This window comes from Amphiprion ocellaris, chromosome 17, assembly GCF_022539595.1.
Source record: "Amphiprion ocellaris isolate individual 3 ecotype Okinawa chromosome 17, ASM2253959v1, whole genome shotgun sequence".
NCBI lineage: Eukaryota > Metazoa > Chordata > Actinopteri > Pomacentridae > Amphiprion > Amphiprion ocellaris.
Window position 1 is genome coordinate 22940050 of NC_072782.1, and position 26953 is coordinate 22967002.

The 26953-nt window shown below is 38.4% G+C and overlaps 2 protein-coding genes across 3 annotated transcripts in view; both read right to left on the minus strand.

The window, feature by feature from the left end:
* Positions 1-913: 913 nt before the first annotated feature.
* pla2g3 (phospholipase A2 group III) lies at positions 914-13333 on the minus strand. Of its 2 annotated transcripts, none has more exons than XM_035951230.2 (7): positions 12733-13333; positions 11085-11217; positions 10859-10993; positions 8885-9225; positions 8445-8574; positions 7873-7983; positions 914-6170 (listed from the first exon to the last, which is right to left on the minus strand). In XM_035951230.2, exons 1-7 carry the CDS (start codon positions 13253-13255, stop codon positions 5888-5890), a joined length of 1656 nt encoding a protein of 551 aa, XP_035807123.2. In that variant the 5' UTR covers positions 13256-13333; the 3' UTR covers positions 914-5887. The 2 variants fall into 2 exon arrangements, with proteins under 2 accessions (XP_035807123.2, XP_035807122.2); XM_035951229.2 differs by having other exon boundaries at positions 914-6173.
* A 1413-nt stretch (positions 13334-14746) lies between these two features.
* Positions 14747-26953, minus strand: part of rph3aa (rabphilin 3A homolog (mouse), a) — a 60953-nt gene continuing 48746 nt past the window's right edge. Inside the window, exons 13-16 of the mRNA XM_035951224.2 lie at positions 25429-25580; positions 24371-24452; positions 24166-24262; positions 14747-19882 (exon numbers count right to left, since the gene is read on the minus strand). Of these exons, the coding sequence (XP_035807117.2) occupies positions 19749-19882; positions 24166-24262; positions 24371-24452; positions 25429-25580 (465 nt within the window). The 3' untranslated portion in view covers positions 14747-19748. The remainder of the gene's footprint in view (positions 19883-24165; positions 24263-24370; positions 24453-25428; positions 25581-26953) is intronic.

Genomic DNA, 26953 nt, shown 5'->3' on the forward strand with positions numbered 1-26953 from the left:
TGGGTCATTCAAGAATTGGAGGACATTTTACATCCCACTCATCAAACTTCAAATAATCCATGTACAAAACACTAAAACATACAGTTGTTGTGTAAATGTACTTGTCCTGAGTCCAAATCTAAAAAAAAAAAAAAAAAAAACTAGGAGAAAAGAATGTTTTGAAAATATTTTTAAAAATACCAAATAAGTCTGGAGTTCCCCCTAAAATGCCATTTTGCCCTTGATGACCAAATTGAATCTCAAATAAAATTGTTAAAATGAAACCCAAATCTCCTTTTTTTTGTATTGTTTTTTTAATGGATGTCTCTTGTGATTGTGGGAAAATTTTTCTGTTAGCATAACCTTTTTAGCAGGTAGAAGAAGAAGAGTGAATCGCATGATACACTGGAATTAACGTCATCAAACAATCTTCCTAAAGAATGGATAGAGCAAAGCTATGTCCTCTCCTATTTTTCATATTTTCATAACATGATCAGCCTTGACTGAATGTTTCACTCTGCCTCATATTGTCAGGATAAGACAAATAATTTTTACTTTTTTCTTTGCTTTTCTCCGCCAGTCAGTTTGTCCTCTTGGTCAGCAGTAACAGCTAGCTAAATATCTAGCTTCTACTCCTGAGAAAAAGCTAACATTAGCATGGATTAGCAACCCTGTGATTGTGATTAAAGCAGAGTTAACAAACAATAAATAAAACATGGAATAAAAATTGTAACATTGATGTGTATGCTGAGCCAATCAATCCTTTGATAGTTTATTACCTATTATTGATGAATATGGAGCTGAAAATTGTTTTAAAAAAAAAAAAAAAAAAAAAAAAGAGAAGGTTTATTTTTCCAAAATTTTGAAGCCCAAATGGCCTCTAATTCTGGAATGAGCCTTTTCATGTTAGTGGAATGAATGCTCATTCTTCATAGAGATTTTACATTTTTATTAGTTCACGAAAAAGTTGTCAAACAAACACAAAACAATAAATAACACATGTAACATTTGCATGTTAGCATTAGCAGTAGCATATAGAAAGCTAACTTCTTTTTTTAAACATACAAAAACCATAATGCTCAAAACAGCATACGACAGGCAACAAGTTTATGTACACATGAAACAAATGAGATGCTAAATATGATGTTAGAGCAAGTAGGTTTTGCTAAGCAGAGGGAAACAGCAAAATCTCTGAGCCACATTACTGAGCCACTAAATCTTGTTTTATCCGTTACAATAACCAGAGTGTAAAAATGAGGTTCTGTGTGCCCGAGGTCACTGCACCCTGCAAAAAATCATTTGGTCCCCAATAAAAGCCTACCAAACAATAACTTGCAGTGGTACTCTTCCTCATATTTTTTTCTTACAGAACTATTTATAAAGGTATTCATTTGCACACTTTATAGCTTCTGGTCTGGACAGAGCCAGGCTAACTGTTTCCAGTTGTTTCCATTCTTTATGCTAAGCTATGCTAAATGCTGCTGGCTTCCCATTCACATGGATCATATAACCCTGAGACGATGCTCTCGCCTAACCTCCCCAACAAAGCAAATAAGCATATTGTCCTAAAATCAAGCTATTTTATTGCATTTAATGAGTCGTATATTTACTTCTCACATCATAAACCAAACATTTTGCCATGTGTCTCTTATATACAGGTATTTACATATTATTCTTTCATTTTTCATTGTACTAACAACTTACATAATTATCTACAACTTGTACAATGCAGTACAAATACTTATAAATATGTGCTGAAACATCAGTATACAGTATAGAGAGCAGGACTGCAGCTGTGATTTTACTGAATGAATACTCTGCTCAGGAGTAAAATGAATAATATTACATTATATTTAGTTGTTTATTCAGTTACACACTATCTATCATATAGGGATAGATGTAACTGAACTAAATGCTGCTTCAAAATATCCTCCATATACCCAGGAATATTTAAAATATTTTTTCACCAAAAACAGTCACGTCTAAAGATACTGACTTGTTTGACCTCCTTGTTACTGTCATCTCAACAAAAACACCCACCAACATGAAACACAGTTGGCCTTTTTATACAGCAGATATCTTTATCTGTGCTCACAGGAGAAGCACATGTGTAACAAACCACTTTAATGATAGTTTAGTTGTATCAAGTCTGTCAGTGAGTCACTACAGTGAGCCAGTGTGCTCACATGAAATACAACTGTCGAAAATGTTATTAGTTGCATCTGTGCTTCTCCTAATATCACATGTCAGGAAGTCTGTTATAGTTTTGAAAGTGTCAACTTTTCTAAACAGATGTTTCACATGTTGAACAGCTGAACATCACAAATGTGGAGAATTGTGTATTTACACCCATCAGGCATAACATTATGACCACTGACGTGAAGTGAATAACATCTATCATCCTATTACAATGCAATGTAGACAACAACAGCAACAAAAACAGCAGTCCTTGATGCCAGTTACCACCCTCAGAAGGACAATGCACCCCGACACACTGCAAAAACTGCTCAGGAGTGGCCTGGGGACACGACACAGCTAAGCTGCTCACACTCCCCAGATCCAAGTGTTATTAAACATCTGTGGGATGTGCCATGATAAGCCTGATCTAGGTAGGTTCCACCCTGCAACCCACAGGACCCACAGAATTCACTGCCACCATCCAGGTGCTCCAGAACATTCCCAGTGGTCCTGTGTTCATGCCCCACTGGGTCAGAGGAATTTTAGCAGCATAAAGTGGACCAACACAATATTAGGATGGTGGTCATAATGTATAAATAAACAAGACATTATAAAATAAGTATCAATTATTTGAATAAAACTTTCAAATTCATCTTAATATAAATGGAATTTTGTCCTGCTTCTTTTCACTGTAACTGCATTTATTACAGGTACATTTTATATAATAACAGCAACTTTTATTTGTTTTGTTTATAATCCATTTTCCAAATGAATAAAGTCTGTGGATGTCAGATTCTGTTTGCACTTGGTTTTAAAATACATCTTGGGTGACAGAATCACAAGTGGACAATGCTAAATAGTGTAAAGAAGACACTTGCTGAGATGACTGGGATCCATGTGACCACCAGTCTTTTCTAGTGTAAGACATAACAGAAAATATGCAATTGATACAGGACATGTTTGCTTTTTGTCTTGTCCTAACCTTGTCCTCCCAATCTCATTCAGCAAGACAGACAGTCACAGCCTGTACATGTACATTTTTAGAGCTTGTATCAACAAAACAACAATGCACATGTCTGGCAACACTAACTGTGAGCAGGGCCCTGTGACCTTCTAGCAGACAGTCGGCTGGACACCATGGAGATGCTTGATGAATACAGTATAAACGGCAATGTATTTCTGCTGTCTACTTGTATTACAGTTTTTCTCAGTCGCTTTGGCGCATTTCTCAGATCAGAATTGAAATTCTCAAAACTACTTGTTCAATCTTCACATCATTGTGTCACTTGTGCACTTCAAAAAAGCAGTATCTCATTTCTTTGAACAAGTTGCAAATGTTTTGGTACATCCATGCAAATGATTATGTACAATTCTCTGTTGTTTCCTACATTATCAATTGTTTATGTGATGTTGATCAAAATGTATTATAATGGGTCTCTGTTAAATAGTCTCACCCCCCACAACATTTAGGCATTAGTTCATCACATAAGTCTTTACATGCAAAATGGTTGAACAAGTTGTCATAATATGTCAAGGATATTTCTATACATTTTCCTTAGACTTTTTTTTTCTAAATCTGTCCTGAATTGGTAAATTGCTTCAAGGTGAATCTTGACTTTCTCTAATGAAGGGAAATGTGTGAAGTATTAGGTTTTTCTGAAATCACTCAAAGACACAAGAGAAGATATTTGTGATGTGGATGAGAATTTGTGGCCCAACAGACAGGAACATCAGGAGGTGCAGGAAGACTGCACTGTAATTCCTACAGCACTGCATGTACAGTTTTCCCTAAGGAGATTGTCCTATGTTAATATTTCTACTTTTGTTTTTTTGTTTTTTTCTTTGTGCTATGCAGCTGTTTTCCTTTCTGTATCACAATGACTTGGTCTGTCAACAAATTACAGTACAAACAGTAAAAGCGTAAATGTGAATCTTGTCCAGTCTCTTGCCATCAATCTCCCACATACACAAAAGTGGAACTTACAATTTACAATAACTGTCATGAAAACTTCAGCCATAATTTACATCAGAACATCCCTCCAGAGTTCAGTGTTATGACAACATGACTCAGCAATTTGACTGTCTTATCCACACAATGACACAAGGACTTATCATTCTGATGCCACTGACATGTTCATTGACACAGATATTTACTTTTGAGAGATGAATTAAGTATTTTGAGCAAGAGACTGGCTTTTGCAGGTAATCCATGGTGTTTTGCTATTTGTACGAATTGTTTTGGGAAATGCACTTACTGTTTTGCAAATGTAGAGAACGATTCGAGAAATGTATCAAAGCAACTGGGAAAAACTGTAATGTCACCAGAATGCATTTTAAACCAAGTATAAACCAGAGCTAAAATGATTAGCTGATTAATCAATTAGTTGTCCACTAATCATTAATCACTAGCTAGCTTGATAATCAATTAATAGGTTTGAATTTTTTTTAAGCACAATTATATGATGGTAGCTTTTTAAATGTGATCATTTTCTGGATTCTCTCCTCCTCTATCACAGCAAACTGAAAATCTTTGGGTTGTGGACAAAACAAGACATTTGCCTTCATGATTAAACACGGATCAGTACTTTATAGACCAAAAAACTAAACAGGTTGTTGGGAAATAATCAACAGATTTCTCGACAGTTCAATGGCCTTCCAAGGCTTTTCAAACATCACTGCTCTGTAAAAAGTTTATTTGAGCTGAAGCTGAATTAAAGAACTGCTTCAGAGAAATCTGACTGGTCTTTTTGCATTTACTTTTGTGGATTCTATCAACCTGAAATTCCATTTTGCCCTTTAAATTGATATTGGAACTCCACGGAAAGTATGAAAATGAAGTCTACTGTTCCTTAGCAAAGTGCATCTGACATCCGTATTACTTAAATATGTTCTGCTGCAACTAAACTGCTGTTTTCTTTGAGTAGGAATACAGAGTTATGGCAAAATCGTGTTTTATAGTTTATGTATGGGCAAAGCAATTACTTAAATATTGAAGTTTAAAAACTTCAAGTTGACTTTCCCTAAAACTAAGTTGTACCAATGGTCATGTGACAGGAATCAAATGATTCAAGTACATCTAAACCAGTGGCAATAATATCACTTGCTAACTTAACCTCTTGACGCCTGACTTTATTTACAGTTAAGTAAAAAACATTTTTTGTATGTTTTTGCTTTCCAGCTGATGCTAAAATAAGTGGAGATTCTTAATTTATCTATTACACATAGAACAGATGTATAATAATAATAACAGATATATAATAATTAGGTCCCACTCCAACCGGACTTACGAGAAACCAGTGCTTGCAAAAGGTTCCAAGGTACGTATTGAATATGCACAAACTGGCATTGGGGGAATGGATATCTCAGCTCCAATCTGAATGAAAGTGGGATGTTGCAAATTCGCGATAATCAACATCAAGGCAGTTTGTTTTTTTAAGTTGGTCCAAAAATTATATTTTTTTCAGTGTAGATGGATGCTGCGGTCAAAGTAACATTCACATGAATGCAGGACCTGAGGTAGAACATGTAACGAGATAGATAGATAGATAGATAGATAGATAGATAGATAGATAGATAGATAGATAGATAGATAGATAGATAGATAGATAGATAGATAGACAGACAGACAGACAGACAGACAGACAGACAGACAGACAGACAGACAGACAGACAGACAGACAGACAGACAGACAGATAGATAGATAGATTTTGTAATGTCTTAGTTCTCTGTTTAATCTTGAACACTTTGACGCTCTGTTATATTAACATTCAGTCGAGCTCTCTCTCTGACTGCTGGTTGTTGTGCATTTTGTGTTCTGGCCTTGTTTCTGGATCTGCTCATCCTGAGACACAATCTGCGGAGCTTCACAGGTCGGTCTTTCCTCCTAGCTCTCCTGGAGTGTGGCCTCCTGACCTTCAGTTTTACGGCCTGTAGATGGTGCTGCTCCTCCACCTCTGTACCTCTGCTTTGGTCCAAATGAGGTAGCTCTGCTTTCACCACAACCGCTGTACAGCTGCTGAAGGAAGCACAACAAATGGTCATTTTGTGATGCAAAACAAACAAAACTGTCCATTATGTCTATTATGCTTGTGTGTCTGACACTCCAAATAACAAAATATTTGGCACTGCTGATGCTCTTTTGTAGAGTGCCAAAATTTTCTCTGTGCAGGTAAAATTCTGCAACGCAAATAACAAGGTTATCCAATACTAGCATTGCAATGACTAATCAATCAGTTAGCAACTATAAAATTAACCATCATCTATTTTGATATTCCATGATCTGGTTGAGTGATTTTTTTAATTGATAAAAAAGTCAAAATTGTCTGATTGCAGCATTGGTTGGCAGACAAAACAAGGTATTAGACATCTCACAAGTCCTCATATTTGAAGAAGCCCCAAAGTTGGAAAGCATTGGATGAAACTAGCTAACTACATATAAATTAGATCCACCTGCATCCAAATTGATGCATCAACAATCTAATGTCACATGTACAGTGAAGCCCCAAATTGTTTATAGCCATACCATAATTTTTGTTTATAGCCATAATTTTGATTGATAGCAAGTTTTATTTGAGTCGTATGTTTCTTCTGGCAGAAACTGACATGAAGAATAAGTGGCAAAAGATGGTAAGACATTGTGTTACAGATGTTTATGCTGAATTTGAACTACACTACCTGTCAAAAGCTTGGACACAACTTTTGATTGGTGGTGTATTTCTATGTTTTTTTATGATTTATGTTTTTAACTGGAAGTGCCGTGTCTGAAATGTTGCATGCCCTTTCTCAGGAATCATTGTTAAAACTTTCATTTGTCACCACATCAGTCAGTGAGTTGTTCCACTCCACTTTGTGACCATCTCCAGGTCTTTGAGGTTGAAGGCTTCCTTGCTATCACTCTAGTCTTCAGTTTCCTCCACAGATTCCTGATGTTTTTCAGGTCTCACCTCTGGCTGGGCTGCTTCAGAATGCTGAGATTGTTTTCTGTTCACCATTTCTTTACGTCTTTGGCTGTACGTAAAAGATCACTGTGTTCTTAGAAGGTCCAATGCGGCCCAAGACCAAGTTTTTTCTGCAGATTGCCTCAGGTTTCCTTCCACAATCTTCATGTCATCCTGTTTTCTCATGATGCAGTTTACTTTTCCAGGCTTCCTGATAAACATCGGTCAGCATCCATGGAGATCAGCCTTGTTCAGTTTCCAACTGAGCATCTGTTTGACATGCTGCTACCAAAATTGTTCAGATTCATGAGGATGGTTTTGGTGTTGATGCTTGGATTCCTCTTAATCTCGATCATTCTTGCCAGGAGCTATTTGTACTTTTTGATGATGCTTTTCACTGTGACCACTAGAACTGGAAAACACTTTGATTTAACTCCATAGCCTTTGTGTAGCTCTCTCTGAGTGATGAACCCTCATAAATAGCTCACTAAGATATTTTGGGTTTTTTTTGTAACACAATGTTTTACCATCTTTTGTTACTTGGTTATGTTGTTTCCAACCAGAAGAAACATATCGGTCAAATAAAAATAGCTATGAATGAAAATTTGGCATGTGTAGGAATAATTTGGAGCTTAACCACAAGTTAATTTTGCTGTAGTATTTCACATTGCTGTATTGGCAGGTTGATTTAAGTGCTCCTTCCACATCTGCTACACCAAGGTACTGTGTTATAGTTATATCCAGGTCATATGAATACATCTACATTCGTATACTGACGTGCTGCCTGCTGTGCAGTCCCGAGGCTGGAAGCAGGACTGTGACACGTGTCCCAGCAGAAGAGCCTGCACTTCAGTCACTTGTCTCTGTTTAGTCAAAGTCTGGAAAAATCTAGGAGGACAGACAAACAGTCAAATGTCAAAGAATGGTGGACAAAGACGAGTCAAAGACAGAGGAGACGCACAGCAAAGTGAAAAGAAGACCAGACAGAGAGACTGTGTGCAAACATGAGATAATGATAATGTCCAAGGACATAAAATCATTTCTGAGCACATTCAGAGACACCTTATGTAAGAGTGTGACTGTGAGTGTATGTGTACACTGCTTGCGGCCTAGTTTTGTGTTATGAAACATCACACCATGTCTGCATATTTGGTCTACAAAGAAACAAGGGTGAGTGCACTATTATCTGCATATAGCACTGTAAATATTTACTATGGGGGGTAAACAAATGTGTGTAATGTAGACGTAGTGTGACACATCTGCACGTCACTAAAAATCTCCCCCAATTGGATGAAACTAAACTCAATTCTCACTATGAGTGTCATTATTGGCTGTAGTTTACTGATTACCTGGTGGTACAGTTGCAGTGGTACAGTGTCCTTAGCTCTGGATTATAGAGACCGTATTTCTTCTGCCAGGGTAAGATCTTTTCTTTGCACTCATCAAGGTCCTTATAGATGTCACATGACGACTGAATCTCTGTGGAGAGGAAGTATTAGTGCAAATGTTTAGTTCTGTTACTGTAAGGTATAAAAATTGATTTACAGAGAAGTGTGAACCCTCTGAACCCCAGGCAGGTTTGCAAGACATATTATCATGGTTAAAAAAAAAATAACACCAAAATTACACTATTTATCAGAGCCAGAAAGTATAAAAAAGAAATGATGATCAGATGCTCAACTTTCTGACAGTCCTTGAACAACTTTCTCTTTTTTTATGATTTATGGCATTATGATTTATATTGCAGTGAAAACTGAGGAAAAATGTGAGCGGGTTAAATATGAAATACCAGTTATATCCTGCTTGGTCACAGTTGAGTTTTTGGCGTTCTCCAGATGGTTTCTCCTCTCGGGCAGTAATCCAGATAATGAGGAGGTGGTGTGATTAGTGACAGGAGTGATGGAGGCAGAGGACGAACTTGTTGAAGGTGTGGGGACTGTGGATGCAGCAGCAGTGATGGAGAATAGCTGTGGATCCAAGGTGCTGCTCTGCGGGAGTTCTGCAGGTATGGTTGAGTTGATGATGGAGTCAGTGCTGTTCATGAAGTCCTCTGTTGGGTTGATGGACTCCTCAGAGTACAGTGTGGGCGGACGGACCTCAGCATACAGAGCCATTTGAGTCTCTTTACACCTGATTCAAAGCAGAGTGTGAAATAATTAAAACAAATTGCTTTCCATGACAAGCCTAAGATGTTGAAATGATCCGTCAAATCAAAATGAAGTTGCTACCAGCAGGGGTAAACAGCTGGCCTGGCTCTTTTCAAAAGTGACAAAACACAACCACATGTGATGATTAATGAAATTATAGCCAGAGTCTGCTGGCTCCAATTAGCTTAGCTAAGCTTAGCTGAAACTACACAGGAGAATCATCATTATCATCATCATTTATTTCATTTTAAACCTCGAACAACACAGTAAGTCGTTTTACACTGCAGGACGTTGTAAGCTGCTTCAGTGGTGGCCTAAACCTCTGAGTCAGTTCTGACCATTAGAACCATCCCTGTAGAACCTGATACGGAACTCAGAGTTGATTGGCTAAACTTGGAAAGAACAACAAACACAATTTTTCCTCATAGTCAAATTCGCAGATGACACAGCAGTGGTGGGTCTCATCACCGTTGGCGGCGAAACAGCATACAGGGAGGAGGTCCAGAGGCTTGTGGCCTAGTGCTCGGACAATAACCTTATGCTGAACACTAGCAAAACAAAAGAAATGGTGATGGACTTCAAGAGGTCGAGATGAGATCCTGCTCCACTACAGATCAAGAGTGTCTCCGTGGAGAGAGTCTCCTCCTTCAGGTTCCTGTTGGTGCACATTGCTGATGACCTCACATGGTCCACCAACATGTCAGCAGTGGTTAGGACTGCACGTTCTTAGACTGTTGAGGAAATGTCACCTGGAGGCTAATCTGTTGCAGACTCTCTATTGCTCCATGATAGAAAGCGTGCTGGCATACTGCATCACAGTGTGGCATGCCGATTGATGAAGCTCATGGAGAGAATGCGATGAGTGTGCAAAGCAGTAGTCAAAGCAAAGGGTGGCAATTTTAAAAAATCTAAGATATAAAACATGTTTTGACTTTTTTGTTTAGTACATAATTCCATATGTGTTCATTCATAGTTTTGAGGCCTTCAATGAGAATCTACAATGTAAATAGTCATGAAAATAATGAAAAATGATTAAATGAGAAGGTGTGTCCAAACTTTTGACTGGTAGTGTATATATAAATGCAAAAATGAAAATGAAATCTCATTGCTTGCACATGTACTTCACCTGCTATGGTAAACCACAATGTCTGTTGTGAAAAAGGTCTATTCTTCCCAAAAGGAACAGGAGTGTCTGCACTGCATTTCACTTGTTGCCAAGATATTAAACATATTTCACTCAAAGCCACAAATGTGAACTCACATCTCATATCTTAAGCTCATATTCTGCTTTTGGGATTTTCCCTTTCCTTCACTGTTATATAGCTGCTTTTTTGTGCATGTATAAGGTCTGCAACTAACAAAACCCGACCAAAATGACTTATTCTCTTCCACAGAAAAAACTGCTCTTTACCTGCATAAAATGTTTCATTTCAAATTCAGCCTTTTCTTTCGTTATTTATCTACATCACCATGTAGCTCATTTGCAAAATGCCTACTTAGTGGCTAGTTTGACCCTCAAATGAAGCCACTCAGTTAAATTTAGGCATCAAAACTACTTAGAAATTCATAATTTCCCAAACCAAAAGTCTTATTATGTCAATTTGAACTTGACTTACATTCCAAACCAGTTTCTCTGCATACACTGGAGTCGGTGGGAGAACTCAAAGCAGTTCATCTTTAGCAGGTTAAAGAACGTATATCCCACCACATCTGCTATGCTGTCATTCGCCTCCTTCAGACAGCTGCGAAACCTGTAACATAAATAATATATAAATATTCTTTATCTTTAAAAAAGACAAAACAATGATGTGGACTAGTGATCTTTGATGAGAGAACAGTTACTTGTTGTCACAGTCGCAGTGGGACATGGTGAAGATGTTGGTGTTGAAGACACCAAACTGTGAGTGGAATGACAGGATGGTGTGTTTGCACTGGTCATGTTCCCGGCAGCAGCTGTCTGTGTCTGAAAAAACTCCTGTAGGAGATGCAGAGATACAGAGAGAGGATGAATTTAAAAGTTCTTTGCAAACAATTATTTTCATTATTTGCCACGTTTAGCATCCAGGACATAGTTTTGATGGCATTTTTGTGAGCCAGGTGTGATATGATTTGTTTTAGTGGGTCTTTCAATGTTCTATTTTTTAAAATCATATGACAAGCATTCCTGCCATTGACTTTATCACAGACTGTATTCAAAAGATGGATGTAGCCACTGTCGTCCATTTGTGGCCATTTTAAGTTTAGAATTTGGCCGTCACCATTTTCTGAGGCCAGATGTGACAAGTGAGGGTTAAATTAGACCCAGAACTGGAGGGCAACATGTCAGTCACAAGGTAGCAGCTGTCCTAAAGCATTCCCTGCTTGATGGTTGATTTTCCTCTATGTAGAACCATAACTTACAAAATGAACATAATGCAGTATTTAAAGAGACTTGAAACTAGCAACTGAGACTATAAACTCGTGTCTGATTCTCACTGTAGGCCATTTGTGTCTCCTTGTTGTCATTTTCTGTCATAATTATCTATTGTTTTGCAGCCATTTGATGTCTTGTTTGTTTGTCTCTCTATGTAGTCATATTTGTGTCTCTTTGTCAATGTTGTGTTACTCTTTATCATCATTCTGTCTCTTTGTGGCCATATTGAAGCTTTTTGCAGCCACATGGTGTCTGGTACTCTGTAGTCCTTTTGTGTTTGTTTTTAATCATTTTTGCATCAATTTGGAACTGTTTGGTGGCTCACTGTAGTAGTTTTCTGTGTCTTTGTCATCATTTTGCCACTCCTTGATGGCGTTTGGTTGGACAACCTGACACCATAAACTCATTAGGAAAACAACTACTGAGGAAACAAAATAAAAGAGAAGTCATTTTCTCAGACTTACAGCTTATACAGTTTTTGCAACCAGAGGAGTCGCCTCCTGCTGGCTGTTAGAAAGAATACAGTTTCTGGACACGTGCATTCACTTTTTATGTTCATCATTTATATTGAGTTGATGGGCTTCACAGTGTTACACTGATCTACAGATGGCAGTGGTGCACCAGCGAAGACAGGGAAGAAGAAAAAGACTGCCAGTAAACACATGCAGCTTTCAAACTTCTCAGAAAAACTTATCTTGTCAGGCATAAGACAATGAAAACAAGAGAATTTTTGTCATTTTGCATTAACTAAAATTACACTTATAGCAGGAACAAATAAATTAATTAAAATGATTCATTATTTTTTTTAAACTTATTATAATTTCGTGATTTTTCTATATAATCTATTGTATATTTTTTATTTGGTTTTTAAATCTATTTTGTTAATAATTTTGTTTTTGTTTAGCCATCTTTTAATGTTTTTATCATTTCATTTTGAGTTTTGTTAACATTTTTTATGATTTTGCATATGGTAACCTCTTGAATTCTTCCATAGACCTCATTTGTAGGAGAACCACTGCCTGCACATATCTATCAAGTTCAAATAACCTCATAGCGAAGGATGAAGAGTTGACATACCCAGATCTGCATAGGATGGCGCCTTGTTTCCAGATCCACACCACAGAGTTCCAGGTACAATGAAGCCGCGCTTCACACGCTGATGGATCCTGACTTCTGACCTCTCACCTCGATCCGGACCACCGACGCTCCTCACTGGCCTCCTCCCTGCCTGCTCGCCGACCCCCGGAGAGGCCAGAGAGACGCACTGCTCCTCCTCCCCGACAAACATGGAGTCCAAATCGAAGTTGTCATTTGGATGATCTGAAAACTCCTGCGTGCGCTCCCGGCACAAAGCCAAGTAGCTGTGGATCACCGCTGCGTCGTCGCTCCAGGCGCAGCTGCGCAGAGCGCGCTGGCCGGACCAGGAGCTGTGGTACAGCCGCAGAGATGCAGCGGCCTGCCGCAGGAAAATGTAGTGCACTTCTTGTTCATCTGGAGAAACTTTAGTCCAAGTGCAGAATATGGAAACTGCTGTTGCTGCTGCGGTGCAGCTCAGGAAGGATGATGTTAACATGAGGAGAAGAGCAGCAGGGCGCGTCATGGTGACCAGAGGAGCTGAATGAAAGAGGCTTTAAATGTGAAACAAAGTGAGTCAGTGAGGACTTTCTGACAGATTTACTGACTCCTGGTGGGTTTTAAATGAGAGGAGGAGGATCTAAAATAAACAGATGAGCCATGTGACCTGCCAGCCTCCTCTCTCTCTCTCTCTCTCTCTCTCTCTCTCTCTCTGCTCCACATCTCTGCCAGTGATCAGGACATATTGACAATACACTCCCACTCATACACCCAACATATCAATCTGCAAATGTGACTACTATTGATAAGTGACCGACACACCCCAAACACAAACACACATGCTGAGTGATAATGTGAGAAGCTAATCAATCCATGCTGATTTACAGATGGAGGTTTCTTCAGCTTCTTGATTGTGATTTATTCTCACTTTCTTCACCCTGTGATGAGACACATTATTATACAAGTCTGGAACCATCACTGCTTTAACGTTACTCACTGCAATGTCCACAGTTTCTCTTAGTCTGTCATCATTCTGTGTCTATGTGGTGTCTTCCTGTCTTTCTACATTGTTATTTTGGGTCTCTTTATAGTTATTTTATGACTATTTGCATCGTTTTGCATCCTTCTGCTGCTATTTGTTGTGTCTTTACTACTTGCAGTCATTTCATGTGTTGTTATCATTATCTTGCACCTTTTTAGTGTCTCTATCTATAGTCATTTTCTATTTTGTTATAGCCAATTGGCAGCTTTGAATCAATGTTTTGCATCTTTGTGGCGGCTGTTTGATGAAATTTGTCTTTTTGTTTTCACTTTGTGCATCTTTCTCATCATTTTGCACCTTTTGGTAGCTGTATAGTATCTCTTTGTCTTCTTCTTCTTTGTAGTCCTTTAGCACCTTTTGTAGCCATTTGCTGTCTTTTTGTCTTTATTTTGCATCTTTTTGAAGTCACATTGAGTCATTTTGCATCTCTCTTTCCAATCTTTTGCCACCTTTGTAGTGGTTCTGTCTCTTTGCAGTTGATTTGTCTTGTATTAAAAATTAGTACCATTGTCTGAAGCTATATATTGTTGTGCTGACAGTAGACTTATTAAAGGACTGATTTTCACTATATTCCTTACATGTTGATTGACCAAATGAAGTACAGGTGTGGATTTTAAAGCATAATTCAAAACATTTACAAGCTGTTTTTTCCTGCTCTGCTGTCTGGAGGCTTGGAGGTTAGCTCAGATTAACTGTATTGATTTGCCTTCTTGTGAAATGTAAATATTTGGGCTCCTGCCAGATGGAACCTCCCTACTGGAATGAAAAAGGTAGATTACATCTTACATCTGATTCAAGGTCAGGTTTTTCAGATTGGAACAGGTCCATAAACTTTCACCCACTTGGAGAAAAGGCGCTTTATCAAGAGAAGTCAAAGTTCACAAAATTCTCAGCTGCGTGTCCGACTGAGCTGATTGGCTCAAACGTCGCCTGATTCAGACAAAGTTTCTGCCATGTCACAAAAGAAACATCACGGAAGTGCCATCATGTCTTTATTTAGCCACATATATGCTACAATATTAGTTCATACATGCATCAATACAGAGTACAGAGAGAAACATGTACCTGAAGACACTGAACCTGGCATTAAAGCATGTCAATCCAATAGATTCAATTCAATTCTGTATTATTTATATAGTGCCAATTACAATTCAGATTGTCTCAAGATGCTTTACAGAACCCAGTGGAGATCTATGGAGGAATACTTCAGTAGATTTGTGGAACAAATTCCACTGTATAATCAGATTTATTCTCATGATAATATCACAATAAAATGTCATGCAGAAGCATTTTGGTCTTTTTCCTTTTAGACTGACAGAAAGCTCATATATGCACAGGAGAAGGTGTTATCTGCATCAGAAATGCATTTCACAACAACAACATAATAGTTTTTTTCCCCCCACATCCTGTCATTATACCATTTAATATTTAACAAAATGCACAATAAGTATGCACAGTAACAAAAATGTAATTAATGTTGTGGTAGTAAAGAAGAAGGGCTGATGCTCAGTGTTTACCTTGAGTCTAAGAATTGACAGCTTGAAGATGATCTTCAAATACTGGCTTCATTTACCTTGGCCCGCCATACAATCACACAACAAATTCTACAGATGTTAGAGGCTTCAAAAGGCAGTGAAAAATCAACCAAAGACTAAGATCTTTTTTTTTTTAAATGGCCCCTTGCTCTAGCCATTCAATCACTTGGATCAGTTAAAAACAATTTAGTCTGTGCCTTCGCTAAATGTTGTGACTGTGGGAGTTATATTTCTGGAGATACTGAACCCTTACATGGCTTCTAGGGGGAAATGGAGTTTTTTTTGGTTTTTTTGAATTTGCCGGTCTGAAAATATGAAATTCTCATAATTCATTTTGTTTTAAATAACAAGTAAGTAAACTCTGAACAAAATATGAATCAGTGCAGCAACATGTTTCCTGGACACCCATTTCTGCATTTTCTGCATCACCAACTGAATACATTAAGGATTCCATGACAACACGATGCATACAGTTTGCCTGCTGCAACTACATGACCTTAGTCTGTGGCAATATTAATGTACTGCTTAACAGGTTTGCAGATATAATGATATTACAACCTGGTCAAAGGGTGGCGCTTCTAACAGCCAATCAGAAACTCCTCTGGAGCAGGTTAGCTGTGCAGCATCTGTTACCATGGTGATGAAGCGGGTTAAAATAGAGCCTCAAAAAAAAACTTTTAGGTTTAGCTTCAACCTACCTAGCTGTGAACAGATCATTCTCATTAGTTTGTGTGACAAAGCTAGCCCAATATGAACATTCCAGCCTAGTATGTTATTTTGTATGCATGGGTGTTTTAGATTTTTTGTTGTTGTTGTTGTTTTTTTCCTATTTATGTCTGTCTGACATGGTTTAAAGACATGTACCCACTGCATTTCTCTGGTGTCTAGTTGTGGTTTCTTCGGTTTTTCTAAAGTCTGGTTGTCAAGCGAAGGCCACAGGTGGCGCTAAGAGGTGGCCATGGTCTCCTGTCTGTTCACCTCACACAGCCTAGAGTGAAGCGTGACGGAGGGCCACACACACACACACACACACACACAACTTGGGTTATTTTCTAACTAGGACTGCAAGTGTATTTGTATCAAAGCTTTATATTGCTAGACTTATGGTTTGGCATGTGTGTGTACATGATTATTGGAGCCGCTGCTCAAAATGGGCTACACATGATATTTGATGTCTGTTGTCATTTTGCATATTGTTGTAGCCATGTGGTGTCTCTTTATGATCATTTTGTATATGTTTGTTATCACCTACAGAATGCTTTGTGTGTGTTGAAATCAATTTGAAACTTTGTAGTCATGGCAACCACAGACCAATTAGCACTTGAAGAGCCTCAACCATCATAGAAGTGTTGTGTTTGGGAACAGTTTCTCAGTTACCTACAGTAATGATGGACAAAGACAGGAGGATTAGATGAAACTTGAGTGCCGGCATTGTTGATCTAAGTATGTAGCTGGTTGTTCGTTGAACTTGCTCACTCTTTTTAGACACTATTACCTGAATGTGAAAACCAGCGATGCGAGAAAGAAAGTAAGTAAAGGACAAACCCGGCTCCCTGTGGTATGTACGTAGCCTCTTGCTAACAAGTCAGACCAGGCCAGAGTGATAACAAAAGTGATAACAAACACTATATTACTATAACAGTGGCCATGAGACCACACTAAAACAGACTGATAACACATGCTGAAAGGAATCTAGTCCCATTATTAAGTTCCCTCTTGTCCACATTTCAGCCAGCAAGTCACAGCAGCTCTTTCTAATAAACACAGTTGTCTACAGCGTTTCCAATATCTGCTGTCTGCTGCTGAGAGAGTTACCTGACAGTAATGGCATAATTCAAGTAGTTCATTTTGTAAATGCTTCACTTTTTATTATGTATTTTAGATATTATATGATCGTATGGCAGGGCTGCACAGTGGTGTAGTGGTTAGCACTTTCACCTTGCAGCTAGAAGATCCCTGGTTCGCGTCCCGGCTTTCCCGGGATCTTTCTGCATGGAGTTTGCATGTTCTCCCTGTGCATGCGTGGGTTCTCTCCGGGTACTCCGGCTTCCTCCCACAGTCCAAAAATATGCTGAGGTTAATTGATCATTCTAAATTGCCCGTAGGTGTGAATGAGGATTGAGCGGTGTATAGATGATGGATGGATGAATATGATTGTATGTATTTTTTATTTGAGAGAATATTTTGTGTTGCACTGTTACAAGTACAGGACAGCTTCATTTTGTAAATGTTGCAACTTACTTGATTTTTATTTTCTTATTTGAGAGAATATTAAATTGACTTTTTTTTAGTTAGTTTTACTTTTTTATTAGTAGGGTGCAGCCTCTTGCAGCAGTGTAGATAGATCTCTTTAAGAAAAACATGGCCATAGCTGGTTCAGTAAACCAGTGTTAAATTTTTTTTAAGCAGTTATAGGTTTTGTATTTCTTGTTTCTGACATTTTTGTACAATTACAACCCGTTTCCTAACACTAATATAATTTAAATCAAATGAACGAAATTAAAACTAAAGCACAACATTCCAGATTCTGTTTTTTTCTTCATTTAAAAAGCTTCTTTTATATTGGATGTTAATCTTTATTGTGTACTTCTGCTTTGCAGTCATGCATGAAGTAATGACAAAAGTAAGTGACCAAAACATCTACAGATTGGAATACAGTAATTATGCCGCAAACTAATTAATGTTTAACTGTGTGAGTGACAGTCTCAGCATGAATAGCACTGAACTGTCTGACTCCATCACGGCTGCCTTTAGGGTTTATGACTCCAGCCTGTGAATGTGAATATCTTAAAAGAATATTTCAAACTCACCTTTTTAGCTTGACTTTAATCTGCTGTGTTTTTACTTCACCTTGTAATTTTACTGTCATTTCTTGTTCCTCATTTCATTATTATTTTTAATGTTCTGTACTTTGTTTCTTAATTAAACTCTTTAGGTTCACCACTTTCAGTTGTATTTAATGCATGGCTTGTGATATGTAAACAAAGTATGACTGATTTGATCAAGTGATAAAACCAGTTTGGTAGGTTTTGGATATAAATAAATTATTGCATGGAAATATGGGCTTTTACTTATAGACATTGTTCATGCATTATTACATGCAAAATAGGTCAATACAATCAGCAGACTAAAAATTCAAGTCATAGTAACAAGAAAAATGCAAACATACCCTCGTAGTCGGCCTCTCAGAAATACCTCAGAGTAGAACTATTCAGTTACAAGCAAAAGTACTGCATTTAAATTTTATTTACTTTTTTCAAAAATTTTATTAGCATCCACATATAAACTATGTTTTTTAGCATTGCTAAAGTATGTATTTTACTTTTATTGCTATTAAGCTATTAAATAATGGTTGTCCCTCTTTGTCATCTCCAAGGTTTAAAAGAAACAAAATAAATGAATCTTTAAAGTAAAAGTGCTCATCAGGCGATTGGCATTATGTATCTGATATAATTGTTCTATGATTATTGATGCGTCATTAAGTTAATAACTGTAATGTTGGAGCTTGTAAAGGTAATTATCTTATCTGCTCAGCTGTCTGAGAATTTCCCCTCATTGATCAATAAAGTTTTATCTTAATCTAAAACATTACATCATAATTGATTAGATTGTGTAATATTAAACTAAATTTGCAGGTGAAAAGTGAAATATTAGCCTCTGAAACAGAGTGGTAAGGAAGTCTGAAGTAGGAGAAAAACAAAGATACTTAAGTAAAGTATAAGTAACACAAAACTGTGCTCATGCAGAGCACTTCAGTAAAAGTATTTCACAGAAGAGCTATTTTTAAAACTAAAGACTGCGCTTTTTGCAGTTTTTAATTATTATGACCCTTTTATTTATTCTATAAATGCTGTTTTAAACTTGTGTGTAATTTTATTTTAAATGCATATTGTTCTTATCTTTGCCTGTACAGCTCTGTGGAAAGCCGCTGTGTCTGATAAGATGCTACATAAATAAACTTGTGCTTGAACTTGGTGATGTATGAACAGCGTGGAGGATGAGCTCGTAACACGTGATCTGATGTGATAGAAACACAGATAAACATGGAGGAAAGAGGTCAGAGATAGAAACTTTGAATTCCCGCTGCTGGGTCTCAGCACACGTCATAACAACCAACTTCATGATAACAAGGGTTTTATGTACTCCACAAAACATGATAATTGCTCAGTTGAATTCTAACCGCAGCACTGGTGTGGGTTATTTCTGATATGACAGTTTGTGATATCATAAGCTTTCCTCTTTTGTTTGTTTTTTTTTGTTTTTTTTTTTACAAAAAGCCCAGATAGGTCGACATCCATCTTGGTCACCTGTAAACTGCTGGAAATGCAGCTCTCACATTGCACTACATAAAAGCAGGGAGGAAACGTCGGTACTCACTGGAAGACAATATTCTACAGGGAGAACAAGATGGAAAGAAAATACAGATAACAGCAGGAGAGGTTTCAGTCTTCGAACTGGACGGTGTTGTCATTTAGCAGAACATGCCAGCGCTCAATCTTCTTGTCTTTGTTCTTGAGGCATTCATACCAATGCTTTAAGCATTCTCCTTTGGCCTGGATGCCTAACTGACACCCCCCTGAAATCAGACAAGAAAGAAAGCATTATAATAGCTATGTTTTTCAGTTATCCATCTCATTCTGAACATACTCTTCTATCTAAAGGCACTAATGTTGCACACTTTCCGGTGGCACTTAAACTAGTCACGTGTGGTGTGTGGTTCTGTCAGGATACTTAAACCAAATCTAGGTTTAAAATCATGATATTTCATCAAAATCCATTTATTCTTCATGGATCTTTCAAAAAATCACCCAAAAGAAATAGTTTCTCTGAACCAGATTTTTTCTGGAAAGACCAGAAGAAAAAAAAACTAAACTTTGAGATGACATGACTGGGGCAGGTGCAACCAACCATCCCATGACAAAAATGTAGAGAGTTTTCAGGTGAACTCCAGGCTTTGTTTACACAGAGCAGAGACAAGACGACAAGAGAGACTGGCCTGACCTATCTCCTGATGTAAGCAGCTGATTCAGACCAGTAACAATCAGTTTTCCTGGCTAAGAACTCTTTTTTGGTGAGGGATTTTTTGGCCATCAGAACACAAAAAATGGTTCCAGACACAGACTCTAAACCAGACCTGAAAGTATCATGGTGGAAAAGAGAGATCAGACCTTTCTGAGCTTTGCAGACATCTGAGGATGATCAAATTTATTTCATAATGACCCTCAGGAACCATGAATTGGCCGTTACTAAAACTTTGCTCATCACACTCTGTGAGACTGTATTTAGGTGCTTCATTGCTTTGAATAAATAACAGATGTCAACATGCTCACAATGACAATTCAGATATGCTAATATATTAGCTATGATGCCTGTCAGCATGCAAACCTCTTCGAAAAACAAAGTATAGTGTATAGCTAAGGGTGATGGGAATGTCTTTAGTTGTGCATGTATTTATTTATAAACAGAAAACGGATGGAAGAATTTAAAAAGTCAGGGAATCACCAGTTTTTCCTGACAGGAACCTTTGTTTATGAATTTTTCTGGTCATCATCCAGTAATTGTGGAGATGTTTTGTCTGGACAAAAGTCACAACAAGAAAAGCACTCAAAGAGCACAGTTCTCCACCAAGGCTGCTCAGTTGTATCATTTCCAACAGATGAAATCTTTAAAAAAAATTGTGATTGATTTGTGGTAGGATCACAATCATGTGATCGTCAGCAGGCAGCTGATGTAGTGTTCACTTGTCATAGTTACAGTGACACCGTTCCGCTATCTCGCAATGATACAGAAATCTTTAACCAATCCATAGATCCAGGCTATAAGCCGTATCACTGCCAAAATCAAACCAGTTGGTCCTTGTGTCATTTCTGACCTTCCCTGAAAATTTCATCTAAATCCATTAGTCCGTTTCAAGGATTCAAGGATATTTATTGTCAGTGCATTTCTGAAACGAGACTTTGCTGGCACTTCCAAAAAAATAAAAACAACATAGTATAACAAGCAACGAACAGCTGTATAAAACAAGTATATATATATATATATATATATATATATATATATATATATATATATATATATATATATATATATATATATATATATATATATATATATACTTGTTTTATACAGCTGTTCGTTGCTTGTTATACTATGTTGTTTTTATTTTTATATATATATATATATATATATATATATATATATATATATATATATACACATATATATATAATATATACAAGTAAATAGAAACAAGTATTTAAAAGAAGTGTAAAAGTGTAGTAGTGCAATGAGGTGCAACATCTGCTTTAAAGTGTCTGATTCAAGTAAAATGCTTGGTATGAAATGGTTATTGTACATTAAAATGATTATTGTCCATCAGTGAGTCTCTGTTTGAGAGCAGGAGGGTGGGGGGAGGGTAAGAGTTCCATCTCTGGGTTGTGCTTGTTTGTGGGGGCAGGGGGGTGGGAGAAGGAGGAGATGTAGTGGTGTAATGGAGGCAACAGCTCTGGGTAGAAGCTGTTCCTCAGCCTGGTAGTCCATGTTCTGATGGCCTGGTACCTCCTCCCTGACAGCAGGGGCACAAACAGGGAGTGTCCTATAGGTGGCTGAGGTCCATGCAGATGACCCGTGCTCTTCTCTGCATGCGCTTAGTGCACACAGAGTCCAGGTCCAGGAGCTCAGCTCCCACGATCTTCTGTGTCACCTTTACCACCCAGGACAGATCCTGTCTGTCTTTTGCTGTGCAGGAACTGTACCACACTGTGCAGCCCTGGCAGAGGATGCTCTCCATGGTGCTTTTGTAGAAGTTTCTGAGCAGTTGTGGGGCCAGACCAGCCTGCTTCAGCTTCTTCAGGAAGAACATCCTTTGCTGGGCTTTTTTCACCAGTTTGGAGGTGTTTAGTGTCCATGTCAGATCCTTGGTAATGTGCATGCCAAGGAATCTGACTGAGTCCACCCTCTCTACCTCTTCTCCACTGATATGGAGTGGGGACTGCACGACTCTTCTGGTCCTCCTGAAGTCTATGGTGACTTCCTTTGTTTTGGTGGTGTTGAGGATCAGGTCATTGTCTGCACACCACCCTGCCAGATGTTGGACCTCCTGCCTGTACCAGGTCTCATTGTTGTCCCTGATAAGGCCTACCACCGTGGTATCGTCGGCAAACTTTATCAGGGTGTTGGAGGAGTGGGTGGGGACACAGTCCATGGTGAAGAGGGTGAAGAGTGCTGGACTAAGAACACACCCCTGAGGTGTGCCTGTGTTCATGGTTATGGTGCTGGATGTCAGTTTCCCCATCCTGACATTCTGAGGCCTGTTGGTCAGGAAGTCCATAATCCATGAGCATAGTGTCGTGGAGAGTCCAAGGTTGATGAGTTTATGTACTAGTTTATGGGGGATTACAGTATTGAAGGCACTGCTAACATCCACAAAGAGCAACCTAACGTAAGTATCCGGCTGCTCCAAGTGGGTTAGGGCTGTATGAAGTGTAACTGAAACAGCATCCTCTGGAGATCTGTTTGTCGGGTACGCAAACTGATGGCTGTCGAGATCTGTAGGGATGCTTCTCTTGATGTGTGCCAGCACCATCTTCTCGAAGCACTTCATAATAACCAGGGTGAGAGCGACTGGGCGGTAGTCATTGAGGGTTATGATGGCAGAATTTTTGGGCACTGGGACGATGGGTGGTGGATTTTTCGGCAGGTGGCGACTGCAGCTTGTTGTAGGGAGAGGGTGAAGATTGTTGTGAACACCTCAGCCAGCTGGTCAGCACAGGACCTCAGTAGGCAGCCTGCCACTCCATCCGGTCCTGCTGCTTTTGTGGGATTGATCTGCTTCAGGGCGGATCTCACCTGGTGTAGCTGGAAAGTGAGTGTAGGCTCCCCCCTGTGCTGGGTTCTTTCAGCAGGCTGCGCTCTTCCTTGCTGCTTGTCAAAGTGAACAAAGAAGAGGTTCAGGATATCGGGGAGATCTCCGTCCTGACTGATCTGTATGTTGTTTTCTTTGTAGTCAGTCAGGGATTTAATACCCTGCCACATGCTGCGGGGGTCGTTGTTCTCAAAGTGCCCCTCTATTTGCTGCCTTTATTTGCCCTTGGCTTCTCTGATGCCCTTTGCCAAGTTTTTGAGTAATGTTGCTAACAGACAGACAAACAAACCAACACTGATCATCACATAACTCCACCGCGTTACTTGGGCATGTAACAAAGATGTAACCTACCGAAAGAGCAACTTTGCTCTTTCTATAGCTAAGCAGTTAGCATTGCTATTAATGTACAATACTAACAGTCTATAGTCATAAATCAGTGTGAGGTCACATTAAGCTAAATGCTAATGTGATTATGTTGATGTTATGTATACTCCTCAGCCACCTTTGTGTGTTGACATGCTACTATTTGCTAATTTGTACTAAAGACAAATTACAGTTTAGTAGGTACTGGATAAAGTTCTGCAAAGGTTTTGGATTGCTAAAGTTAATACAGTTCATCCTGAAAGGAATGCTAATGTCTGGACCAAATTTCAAAGCAATTTATCCAATAGTTTTTCAAACATTTAACTGAAAACTACTAATATCAACCTTAAGTTGCCTCTGGAATCCCATTAGAACATGTCAGCTTCCATCCTTGAATGTGCAAAATTTTGCACCAATCCAGTTAGGAAACACTGATGTGAGGTCAGTGAGGTCATTGGAAAACCATGGATGTCTGAGACAGGTTTCAAGACAATCCAACCAATAGTTGCTCAGATATTTCAAAGACAAGCATCTCCATGTCTCAAACCTTGCCCAGGAGAACGGCTAAATATAAAATGCATTGAATAGAATGAGGATGAAAAATGTGACTTCAAGCCAATATCAGTACTTACCAATGAAATCATTGGATTTCCCCATGTCATAGTCCCAAACTGAGATGTCAAGGGTTTTCTTGGCAAGCTCAGCATGCTTTATCTCATAACTGAACTCCTGAAACACAGTGATGAAACAAGAAAAGACAACGTTTATTACAAAAGCTAAGAGTGAAATCTGAGTGAGCAGATGACTGAAGAATACAACCGTTCAGAAAGGACTAACCTCGTTAAACTCTGGGTTGAGGGTCTTCTTTTTGATTTGTGTCTTGTTTTTAGCTTTCTTTCCCATGTCTGGCTTCAGACATCTACAACACAAGAGAGCAGAAATAATTAAAATATATGTGCTGGATTTAACAAATCCATAAATAAGTTTGAAAAGGTCAAATTCGACATCTTTTAAGAAGGACAAAGGCATGACTGTCTGGTACAACGGCTGCATTCCTGCTGCCACTGTGATCGGTCTGTCCATCTCAAGGCTTCATTTTCCTGTCACTTGTGAACAAGATGCTGAGAGACATAAAGTGAAGGACACTTTGAGGCAGCAGCTCACCTCCTAGATGCAGCATCAAAAATGTGTGTCCGCTGGGTGTTATGCTGAGAATAGTCTGACTCACCAGACATAGGCTGTGGGTATAAGATTGTCATTGTTTTCTAAATGCTTTGCTATAGGAAACAATGAAAAGCTCAAGGCAGCGACCAGTAAGCTGAAAGTCTCAGGTTTTGATGAAAATTTGGATCATACAGTAAGGCACTTCCATTATTTTTTTCAATCAAGCCACTTTAATGGCAGTACTTGCCTCCCTCCACCAAAACAATTCCCTGTCATTAGTTTTGAGTGAACGCCCAAGATGATAGTCATTGGTTTAAAGAAATATAAAATAGCAAGACCTTTTTTGTTGTCCTGTAGCTGAAAAATAATGAGGTGCAGTCAGACCATTCTACATAGTGTCATGTCAGCACTAGAGATTTGTCTGGCTATGCGAAACAAATTTTTACATTTTGGTGTTTTGAGTACAGATTATACCAACAAAATATATTGTGTTACCCAGGATCTCATAGATGTTGTTAGCTTTGGACAGAGCCAAGCTAGCTGCTTCCTCTGTTTCCAGTCTTTGTGCTAAGCTAAGCTAACTGACTACTGGTCCTTACTGACACTCGTTCATATTTACCATATAGAAATTAGAGTGATATTGATATTGTCATCTAATTGAAAATGTCGAGCCGTCCCCTAACCATACTTAAGCATGTCTATGTAATAGGGGTTGCTTCTGCTTCACATACACTTTAACAAACGGGTCTGAGTATCCGTTGGAGTCCATGGCAGCCAAGTGTGCACAGCGGACCACGCCCACTATGAGATGACTCTTCTGGCTGCTGTACATCAGTGATACCAGGATACGACCCCTCTCCTCCGAGTCCTCGCCTTCTTGAAGCTGCACACACACATATTACACATAAAACCAATGCACATAAAAACACATTAACAGTATTTTACTGATCCCAAAGCTGATTTAACCTGTGCACATATCTGCGGGGATTACATTGCGATTATTATAATATCCACTAATGGAGGATAATGGCTGTGCTTACGTACAAAATTATCTACATGTATGTTATTATGCAATAGGGCTAACTGCATTTACACTAGCATTTTGTAACGTGTGCACACTTTTTCTGCATTATTCCTTTTAAGATACTGAAAGGATATGGCTGACATTTTTGGTATTAGTAGCAAATCCCATGAAAAGAACAAAACCAGCAATGTGGTATACTTCCAGACTGCCTAAGCTCACCTCTTAGCCCTGAGCCTATTGTTTCCTACAGTAGATATAAATCTTTAAAAACAAATCTGTGATTTCATTGTTTTAAAAGGGCTCAGGCATTCCCTAAAACAGCTACAGTTCCATGCAAATCTACTCTAACAGAAGCAATCATATTTACTGGGGACAGCTTTTAGTTGCGGATTAATAAAATGCTCTGCTTTGCAGTATTTCTAAACACAGTATCTACTGATGCTGAGCATTTTTTTTCTCAAATTTATATTTTGTATAACTCACTGTGTGGATCATTTTTGTGTAAGGAAACATGATAGCAGGGACAAAATTAATTCCTATCCTACCATTATATGTGATACATAAATGTAACTGAGAGCAGAAACACGGATGAAGAAACTTGATGCGGATCGATTACATCCTTCCGATCTGCTTTAAAAGGTCAGTATCCACTGCAGCACAAAGTAATAAGATACAGTATAAACAGTGGTGGGTAAATGATCACCAATGGACTAAATCTAGCCCTGCAATAAAAATATAAGGCTGCTCAATCAAAACCTTAGGAATCTATAGATAGATGGAAGTTAAAAGAAATATTATAGTTGTATCAAATGCAATGGGGGTTTCAGCTACAAATCTGTATTTAACACACAGCACAATCCTGAAACAAGCAAATAAATTATAAATGAACCTGCAAAACTGTGTTTGTCACACCTGGCTCCCTCTCCTTGGTCACATGTTAATTATTTCCTGCTTTATTTTGGTATTTCTGGTTGTATGTATGTACTGTTGTTGCAGATGTCTGTTGAATATAAGGGGTCAATTCCTCATTGGTTTTGGCTAAAAAATATGTATTCTTTAAGTTATAATGTTATATTTTCACATTCAGCACCTTAGACATTCATACTATAGTGTTTGTGGCCAAGTCTAATGAGTGTATGAAATAGAGCCTATTTAAATTGGCTCAGAGGAATCACCAGCTGTAGTCAATTATAATCAATCACATGAAGTTAAAAGGCCATGGGACTAAGAAA